This window comes from Olea europaea, chromosome 3, assembly GCF_002742605.1.
Source record: "Olea europaea var. sylvestris chromosome 3, O_europaea_v1, whole genome shotgun sequence".
In the NCBI taxonomy this organism is placed as follows: Eukaryota; Viridiplantae; Streptophyta; class Magnoliopsida; order Lamiales; family Oleaceae; genus Olea; species Olea europaea.
Genome location: NC_036239.1, coordinates 1,505,327 through 1,515,801, shown reverse-complemented (window position 1 = coordinate 1,515,801; position 10,475 = coordinate 1,505,327). Strand labels below are relative to the sequence as shown.

General features: G+C 31.4%; 2 protein-coding genes across 5 annotated transcripts; both read left to right on the top strand.

The window, feature by feature from the left end:
• The first annotated feature begins 212 nt into the window (after positions 1–212).
• LOC111391246 (cyclin-dependent kinase inhibitor 7-like) lies at positions 213–1,515 on the top strand. Its single transcript, XM_023016417.1, has 4 exons — positions 213–585; positions 723–778; positions 878–1,081; positions 1,217–1,515. Exons 1-4 carry the CDS (start codon positions 421–423, stop codon positions 1,290–1,292), a joined length of 501 nt encoding a protein of 166 aa, XP_022872185.1. The 5' UTR covers positions 213–420; the 3' UTR covers positions 1,293–1,515.
• Positions 1,516–7,323: 5,808 nt separating this feature from the next.
• On the top strand, positions 7,324–10,306 carry LOC111381254 (B3 domain-containing protein Os01g0234100-like). 4 transcript variants are annotated; one of them, XM_023005022.1, is made up of 7 exons: positions 7,324–7,604; positions 7,753–7,818; positions 8,511–8,545; positions 8,661–8,820; positions 8,906–9,112; positions 9,187–9,277; positions 9,403–10,306. In XM_023005022.1, the coding sequence occupies exons 1-7, from the start codon at positions 7,545–7,547 to the stop codon at positions 10,101–10,103; spliced, it is 1,320 nt and encodes a 439-aa protein (XP_022860790.1). In that variant the 5' UTR covers positions 7,324–7,544; the 3' UTR covers positions 10,104–10,306. The 4 variants fall into 4 exon arrangements, with proteins under 4 accessions (XP_022860790.1, XP_022860784.1, XP_022860802.1 ...); XM_023005016.1 differs by having other exon boundaries at positions 9,364–10,306; XM_023005034.1 differs by lacking the exon at positions 7,324–7,604 and adding an exon at positions 8,340–8,419 and having other exon boundaries at positions 9,364–10,306.
• The last annotated feature ends 169 nt before the right edge of the window (positions 10,307–10,475 follow it).

Here is a 10,475-nt window from a genome sequence, read left to right as displayed (position 1 = left end):
ACAAAACATGTCACTCTTTGATTCGTAAATGTTTGAGCGATCATTCTCATTCGGCATTCCCACGTGCCTATCACCGTTAACGGTGTCAGGACCACATGTTCTGTTAACTGCCTCATCTAATCTCTACCGTCCGATCAAATCAACTCTTTTCAATTTCCCATTTTACCCTCTCAACTGATCTTTACTACTTATGAGTGTAGAGTGAGAAAGACCATTGCCGTTTCAGCTTTACAGAACACATTTGATCTATACATACATACATATATATATATACACTATACATACACATGCATAACATGCTTGTTCCTTGAAGAATATATATACAGCTATATGAATGTTTAAGTAGAGAGGGGGAAGAGAGAGGGAGAAAAGGAGGAGTAACTTAGAAAATGTGAAAGAGTGACAGTACGGAGTAGAGCTATGGAGGAGGTTATGCAGCAGTCAATATCAAGTAAGAAAAGGAAGTTGTTATCTGAGCTTGAAAATCAGTACTTTGGGGACGTGAATTTTCTGGAGAATTCAGCGTCGCAAGAGGAGTCTAGGATCTCTCTCTGTAACAAGCATGACGACGTTGTAAAAGAACGAGTAAGATCATAGATCTGAATGTAAAATTTAAATTTCAAACACAGTTTCAGATGTGATTTCCGTATCAATGAAATACAAGTTTTTTAAAACTCAGTTTCAGGTATTAACTCGTTTTTGTTTGTTTATTTATGTTTCAGAATATTGATTTGCAATCCGAGGGTTGTGAAAATGAAATTTCCAAGTCCAATTTCAGGTAAATAAACTAAATTCCACTGGACATAATGTTTCATCTTGTACATATGTGTGTATAGATTTGAATTTTGAACTAACCTTTTTTTTTTTTTTTAAACAGTAGAGAGAAGACTCCAACAAGCGAGCTTTGTGGAGATTCCGATGAAGTGTTAACGTATTCATCATCAACGTTAACAGAAAAGTTATTGAAGACTGTCACCGTTCATCGGAGGAAACCGACGGCGGGAAAGATACCATCGGCGGCAGAACTGGAGGAGTTCTTTTCAGCTGCAGAAAAGTACGAGCAAAAACAATTCGCTGAAAAGTGAGTTTATACAATCATTACATTTTTTACACTGAGCTCGTGATAAGAAATCATTACACCAACACGCTCCATGATCAGTTATTCCCAAGCGCAACTAAAAAAGGAAAACGACTAACGATTTGTTGTGATTTCCAGGTACAACTATGATATAGCTTTGGATGTTCCCTTGGAGGGATGGTACAAGTGGGAAGTTTGCAATTTACAACCATGAATGAAGATCACGAGGCATCCTTTGATTTGATTCCCCAATTTGATTTTTCTACTGATTTTAGTTGTGTACAGCAATTTCTATGTTTATGCAAAGGAAGTAGAGATCCTAAATTTTCTTCTTAGTACAATATTTCTGAACTTCACACTCTATTTTCAAAGTGGATTCTATTTCCAGATTTTGCTGCTTCTAAAATTGAAAAGGGTGTTTTGTTTTGGCTGTTTGATTCTGCAAATTTTGAAGCCATTTTTTTGTATTGTTCCATTTGGAAGGATAGAATCTTCTTGTTCTTGCTTGCATGCAGAGTATGGGCATGAATACACACACACACACACGTGTGATTGTGTGTGTGTGTGTTTTTGATTTACATATATGTATCATGGGATCATGTGAATTGATTTGAAAATATTATTGAAATTTTGTCTTTTGCATTTGAATTTTGAGTAAACGATAAAGAAAAGAGTACCTTAACTGGCCAAAAAATTCATAATCCATGAGAAATTTGTTTATTTGTATGTATTTGTCTTTGAATAACTTTTTTGAAATTTGGTTAGCTATTATTCGATCATGTTTTTACTCTGCATTTGTCGTTGTTGATCTTAATATTGTCTAGTATAAGTGAAAAAATATATATAAATAGATAGAAATGAGAGATGGATAAATGAAAAGCACTTGTGGGTCCGATGAAACGCGTGATTAAAAATAAAATTTTACCAATTATAAATTTTGCCAAACGAAAAGTATATTATCAATTTCATTAAGGCTTGACACTCCATATTGTATTATTATTAAAGGTTGAATAGTCGGTCTATAAGTTAATTGTTTGTTTTCGAACTTAAAAGTTGGGCTTTACGTCTCTCTTTCCGAAGCTTGATTAGTTCCATGTTCGATCCTCATTCTTTATAATTTATTTTTTTTCAAATTTAATTTTAACCTCACATTTCATATAATACACAATCTTTTAATCACACATTTTATCAAAATTTATTAGAATTTTGATTTTTTTTATCTAAATCAAACAGGGTTTTACAGTCCACAAAATCTGTGTAATAAAAATTACGAAAGGAGATGATGATGATAGGTTTTATTTTTCATTTTTCATTTTTCATAGAGGCAGAGATTTGCACAGTGCAATTTCTGTTTCCATTTTTTTCGGAAACATTAGTGAGATGCAAATTCGTAGCCAGTGGTTCCAATGATTGTCTAAACGACAGCAGGTCATGATTCAGACACTACACATAGTCATGCAATTTACACGTGAATGATGTAAAGGGTAAAAACTAGTAATGTATGTACTACTTGTATATAAAAAAATAATTAAATTATTAGGTAAGTAGGAAGTAGCTATCTTTGATCTAATTATCCATTGGATCTTGCAAAATCATTTTAGTGATATTAGGTTATTTGATTCATTAGAAATTATTTTCAAGTAAACGAGAAATTAAGTCTAGAATGAGCATATTTACCATGAAATTTTATAAGGGTATTATAAATCGGACCACATTAGACAGAACTAAAACAATGATATCTTAAAATTTCATGTATCAATTAACTTGTTCGATAAGTAAATTATACTAAGTAGTATGAAAGAAGAAAAAGGAAACTGAAACATCATCTATAATAGTATTTAAATGTGCTATAATCGAGTCTCTCATTGGTTAAAAATTAGACGGAAATTTCTTAGCTCATGAGTTTTGTTGACATGATGTCGATGGTTGCTTGTGTGCACGGTGTATTACGGACGAGAAAAACGTGGATATTGATCTTTATCGTGAGACATGCAATGTCCCTTGAACACAATGTGCGTCACTACGTGACAATGTAATAAGTGTTTGCAATTGTAACGATTAGACAAAAGAAGAAGATTTTGACATAAAATTGTGAAAAATAAGATTATTATGGGAGATAAGAGTGGTGCATGCACGTGCCGTGATGGAGTGGGCGTCAACTAAGTTCCATGTGCTTTGGATCTGATGTATTATTTTTTTATTAATATCAAGAAAAAGAATGTTTTTAATTAATTGAGGGCTTAAGACTTTAACGCAGTTTCTATACGAACTTTTGCTCCCTTTACGAAACTGATTATGATCCATTGTAATATAATTTTTTGAGTCCGTCTATAGCTGGAATTTTTATTTTTTATTTTTTATTTTTTTAAATTTAGACGGTAAATGATGGCTAATTAAAATGTTCTGAGATGGTGCGGTTGACTTAATATTATTTTTCTTCTAGTGGGTAACATCATGAAATTGGTTCATTTTTGGACTTAAAACACTGAAAAATTCAAGGCCCAAAAAAGGAGTTGAAGAAGCCTATTATCTTAAGGGGGCGTCTACTCTCAAAGCCCACCAATTTTGAAGAGATATTTAGGCCTTGTTTGGGGAGATTTTTTTTTAAAGTCATTTTTCTCCAAAATTTTTAACTATACATATTATGGGACATTTAGCCCCTATTTGGTGGAAACTAAAATTCAAAATTTCATCTTAATTAAAGTCAACAGTTAATTTTAATCATATATTTTATGAAATCTACAACTTTTCAATCATACATTTTATCATCTTCTATCAAAATTTGCTAAAAAATCGATCTTATTCTCACCAAACAGGGGCTATTAATATTTCTACTTTTTAATTACACCATTTTTATCTATACTTTTATTTATATATTTTTTTTATTATTTACAATCTCCATTTCCATAGAAATGAACAACTCCATATATGTATATATATACATGGCCCTGAAATTTATGAGGCTCTAGGCAACAAATCGTTTCGAGACCCTTGAATATAATTTTTTTAATAAGTATAGAAGTCTCTTTAATATCAATTATGATAAATTCAAATTCAATTTTTCTATAGCTTTTAAAAAATGAAATGGGAACTTTATATATATATATATATATATATTAAAGAAATTTTATAAGGTTAGGAAAACATTATAGGAAAAATTTCTTTAATTTTTTTTAATGCATTGATTTTTTTATTTTTTTTTTGGGTAGATCTTGCCATCTTGGTAGATAGAAAAATAAACAAAACATATCACTAGGCAATAATTTAATTATAGATCCATTTTATTTCTTAAACAAGAATGTAAGTTAAATGATCCAAGTAATTTGGGCATCTTATTTAGACCAATATTATTGTTGTATTTTAAAGGGCTAGAGACCCAACCCAAAAAAACAAGGAAATATTTTGTTGGATCTTGAAGTTTTAATTTTTCTTTTGAAACCCCTTCAAGTTAGAGGCCCTAGGCAATGGCCTTGGTTGCCTTGGGCCAGGGCCGGTCTTAACTACATGAGAAAATAATTTTATATTTGTTGCTAAGCCCTTGTTGGGCGGTATTTGCATGGGGCATGCCCCATCAGAAATTAGGCTTGAAACTCTCACCTTACCAATGAGCCGACAGCTCGTTCAAGTCCTTTAATGTTGCACTAATCGTCGCTCACATAAAAAATTAATGTTAAAGCCTGTGTGATGCCTCTAAGTGTCAATGTAACCCCGAACCATATATTTATTACGCCAAGTTAGTAAAATCAAAGAATTAGGAATTGAGAATTAAACATGTGCAAATGATTAAATGTCATTGGGGACTTTTATTTTGGTCAGATTTTCGAGCTTAGATTAGATGGTAAAATCACATTCTTTTATTTTTTATTTTTAACTTTAACATCCAATTTTGCCAAAAATAACGTCTTTAAAGTTTAATAAATATGCATGTAAAGGTTTAAGAGATTTTAATATAAACTGATAAAATTTGTAATTTAAAAGTTGATAAAAGTTATGTGTCTCATAAAATATTAAATATGTGGTTAAAATTAATATTGATATTGACTTAAATTTTTATTAATTTTTAAGCCACAACCAATCGAAGCTTTTAAGTACTTCTGCAATGTAAATGAACATAACCAATTTACGGTAGGGTAAACATAGGTTTATAGGCATAAATTTCTCATTTTTCCTCCTCTCTTATGCTAAACATAAAATTGTACTTGTTTTTTTTTTTTTTAAATTTATCTTTTTCTCATTAATTTAACTTAAACAGAAATATATGATTTTAGTTTTAAAAAATATTTTTCANAATTTCATCTTAATTAAAGTCAACAGTTAATTTTAATCATATATTTTATGAAATCTACAACTTTTCAATCATACATTTTATCAGCTTCTATCAAAATTTGCTAAAAAATCGATCTTATTCTCACCAAACAGGGGCTATTAATATTTCTACTTTTTAATTACACCATTTTTATCTATACTTTTATTTATATATATTTTTTATTATTTACAATCTCCATTTCCATAGAAATGAACAACTCCATATATGTATATATACACATGGCCCTGAAATTTATGAGGCTCTAGGCAACAAATCGTTACGAGACCCTTAAATATAATTTTTTTAATAAGTATAGAAGTCTCTTTAATAGCAATTATGATAAATTCAAATTCAATTTTTCTATAGCTTTTAAAAAATGAAATGGGAACTTTATATATATATTTTATAAGGTTAGGAAAAATTTCTTTAATTTTTTTTAATGCATTGATTTTTTTATTTTTTTTTTTGGGTAGATCTTGCCATCTTGGTAGATAGAAAAATAAACAAAATATATCACTAGGCAATAATTTAATTATAGATCCATTTTATTTCTTAAACAAGAATGTAAGTTAAATGATCCAAGTAATTTGGGCATCTTATTTAGACCAATATTATTGTTGTATTTTAAAGGGCTAGAGACCCAACCCAAAAAAACAAGGAAATATTTTGTTGGATCTTGAAGTTTTAATTTTTCTTTTGAAACCCCTTCAAGTTAGAGGCCCTAGGCAATGGCCTTGGTTGCCTTGGGCCAGGGCCGATCTTAACTACATGAGAAAATAATTTTATATTTGTTGCTAAGCCCTTGTTGGGCGGTGCTTGCATGGGGCATGCCCCATCAGAAATCAGGTTTGAAGCTCTCACCTTATCAATGAGCCGACAGCTCCGTCAAGTTCTTTAATGTTGCACTAATCGTCGCTCACATAAAAAATTAATGTTAAAGCCTGTGTGATGCCTCTAAGTGTCAATGTAACCCCAAACCATATATTTATTACGCCAAGTTAGTAAAATCAAAGAATTAGGAATTGAGAATTAAACATGTGCAAATGATTAAATGTCATTGGGGACTTTTATTTTGGCCAGATTTTCGAGCTTAGATTAGATGGTAAAATCACATTCTTTTATTTTTTATTTTTAACTTTAACATCCAATTTTGCCAAAAAAAATAACTTCTTTAAAGTTTAATAAATAGAGATTTTAATATAAATTGATAAAATTTGTAATTTAAAAGTTGATAAAAGTTATGTGTCTCATAAAATATTAAATATGTGGTTAAAATTAATATTGATTTTGACTTAAATTTTTATTAATTTTTAAGCCACAACCAATCGAAGCTTTTAAGTACTTCTGCAATGTAAATGAACATAACCAATTTACGGTAGGGTAAACACAGGTTTATAGGCATAAATTTCTCATTTTTCCTCCTCTCTTATGCTAAACATAAAATTGTACTTGTTTTTGTTTTTTGTTTTTTTTTTTTAAATTTATCTTTTTCTCATTAATTTAACTTAAACAGAAATATATGATTTTAGTTTTAAAAAATATTTTTCAATCTTTTTTGTACAAAGTGATTATATTTTTGTGAAAATTAGTTTTTCATTTGAAAATAAAGGTGTGTTTGTCACCCATTATTTGAGAAGAATGTATTATGAAATAGTGATTGATATTGAAATGTGTGGTTACAAAAGAAAGAAAAGTTTTTAATTTACGTGTAATATTATTTTAATAAAGAATATGTAGTTGAAAATGAATATTGTAGAAAAAAGAATGAGAGAAAATGGATGACAAACACGAGCTAAATGAACCAATCAACTTGATACCGTGGCATACGGACAAGACGTCAAATTGAATTGATAGTCAGACTGGAATATTTTTTAAATTAAAGTTTAGTAAACAAGAAGTTCAGTGGCCATTATTGAAATTAAGCAAAAAATGTAAAATGTTGAATTCAAATTTTGGCTCCATTTTCCCTTAACTTCTTCCAAGAAACCTTAGTGGTCTTAAACAGACAACCTTGTCAAATCCCACTTTCTAAAATCCCTACAATTTTTAAACCAAACGGTGGATTCATCCCCTTTTGCTTTACTTTTCCCCTGCCACTGTTCATAAATCCCATTCCTTTCTGTTTTGTGACGAAAGATTGACAGACGATAAACAGTAAATATGGTTGTTTCTCAAATTCAGGCCTCGAGACAAAGCCCCAGTTCTTCTTCCGCAGCAAAGGTATTTTTTTTTTCTCTAGCTTGTCTTTAATGGAGTTTAAGTGAAAATGATTCAAGTGCATTCAAAAATTTATTTTTAATAAGGTTTAATTTGTTCTTCTTGTTATTATATTGAAAAGAGCTAAAGTGAGTTTCTATTTTGCCAACAGCTCAATCAGAGAAAGATCCTGGAAATCAAGAAGAAACCAACAGATTTTAAACACGAGAAGAAGAACGTGAGAATTTTTATTATTAAACTATTTGTTTAGCTATACGAATATTGATTACTGGGAATTGGTCGAACTTCGAATAATAATCAAGTGTTGATTTTATCTCATTGCGTTCTAATGGTATGTCCAATGTAGATTTTTTTAGAATAAATTTTTCGAAAAGTAATAGTTTTGGAGAATGTGTAATTAATAAGTCTGGAAAAGTTATGATTCAAGTGTAAAACTATTTTACGGGGAGAATGAGTGGTTAGAAACGAGCTCGAGGAAAAATGAATTTTGAAAAAAATGTACGAAACTAGGACTAATTGTTCGTTGTAATGTCATGTACATGAAGTTCTTTTTCTGTATTAATAGTTAAGAAAACCGTAATGATTTATACGCTGTAGACGAGCCCACTTTTTACAATTTATTTCTGGTCAGATGCTTAAACATTGTAGAATGCAGCATTGTGTATATAGCTAGCATGTATTAGGTCAGGTGGTGTAATTTTTAAGGTATTGTTGCTTGTGTTTTCTTTTCTTTGACAGGTCTAATTTGTTCTTGGAAGCTAGATGATTTTGGTCATGCATATTGTCGTCTGAGCTTCTTCTTGCACCCTACTTAGATAGTTAGATTAATTCCGTTATTTGATTATGATAAACAACTAAACTTTACTCCGATAAATTCATAGTCGAGAACTAAATACTTAATTTGAGCAGGTGAAAATGGGAAATACAAACTGGGATATGATACGGTAAGTGGATAGTTTGTGAACGACCTGTAAAGGCAGTTTCTTTAGATTCCCAGGAGACATTGTTATGTATTTTTTACTCTTTGTAATTTCGTATGGTTCTTTAATAATTTTGTAGTTACGAGGCAAAGGTGAACACAACCACTGATAGGCATAGTTGTAAAGTCGAGGCCTCTGCCCACGAGCGAGCACAAGAAGTTCGGGCAAATCTGCCAGCAAACTTCCCGAGTTTTGTTAAGCATATGCTCAAATCACATGTTACTGGTGGATTTTGGTTGGTAAGTTCAAATTCGGCTTGGCGCTGCAAAAGCTTTATAGTACTCGTTTTTATATAAAATTGTTCACAATTCTTCTTAATATCAGGGCTTGCCGAAGCCATTTTGTGATGCACATTTGCCAAAGCATGATGAAACAGTCATTTTGGTGGATGAAAATGGAGATGAATATAGTACAAAGTACTTGTTCGTAAAAAATGGACTAAGTGCCGGGTGGAGAGGCTTTTCCCTTGCTCACAAATTGCTAGAGGGAGATGTCTTGGTTTTCCAATTGATCTATCTTTGCAAGTTTAAGGTATCTCTTATGAATATATGACTTTTGTTTGGGGGGGTTTTCTCCTTGACACACTGCATTTTGATTTTCTTAAGGTATACATTGTGAGAGCAAGTAGATTAACAGAGATCGATGGGGCTATTTGTCTTCTAAACTTAGATTTGCATGTAAACCCGACTGATACAAGTATGTTCGTCTACTTCTCGATATTTCTTTTCTAGAATACTTTCCAAGAAAATATACTTGAACTGTTTCACTAAAAATGATATTAGTGAAAGTCGAAGAAAGAGAGATGATTAGTGAAACAGCAGGGTTGATTGATTTGGTGGCTTCTGCCATGGAAATTCATGAAGAGAAAAGAACGACGTTATTAATATCTGACAATGAGCCTGTAGCAGATCGATCTGGGAATGAAAGTGATGAATTTGAATTTGGTTCCGTAGTTATGGATGGCATCAGATTATCAGAATCTTCTGTCGACTTTAAAGACGTGAAAGGTTTCGAAGATTTCAATATTCATGTGAATGGCTTAATATTAGACTCGGAGATTCCACAGCATCTTCGGACAAAATATCATGAGCTATGCTGCAGCCAAAAAATGTTCCTTCACGATCATCTTATCGAAGGCCTTAACAGTAAATTAGTTGCCGGAATGATTTCCGAAACCATTAACATTGCCGATGCTATAAGAGCTGCCAAGATCACCCAATCTCTTCGTCATTTGGAAAGTTGGGACAAAACTCTAAAAGCTTTCGAAGATTTAGGTATGGAGGTTGGATTTCTACGTGCACGACTACTTAAGCTAGTAAGCCTTTCCCGTCAATCCATAGCGATTATTGAATCGAAGAAACACGAAAGGGCTAAAGCTGAAGAGGATATTAGAGATCTTGAAGTAAAACTTTTGCAGGCGAAACGATTGATGAGACATATAGATAATGAGATCGAGGCCCTGAAAAAGGATGACGAGAAGCTTGCCATAACGTTCGAGGAGTTTGCGGCTACTCCATGGTGAAAGTGTTCAATTTAATTGTCCATGGCGTCTTTTTTGGTCCAACTGTAGCGTGTCACACACTTTTGATAATTGGGATAAGAAGTTTACCATATGAAAATATTTGCAAAATGTTATGGTATAATCCATCCCAAACTTTCAATTATGTAGCAAAATATGTTATTTCCTCTTTAGTCATTAAATGATGGATTTGCACTTCTTTTTAACTAAACAAAGAAAAAAAAATAAAGGTGTAGATGAACAAAAAACTAAGGAAAATTGCAATGGAGTATATAATTTTTCAGAAGTACAAATAAATTATACTTTAAAAAATTAAATGCATGTTAACAATTTTTTTTGCATATAAAATCTTGATCTTTCCCAACCAAGCCCGCT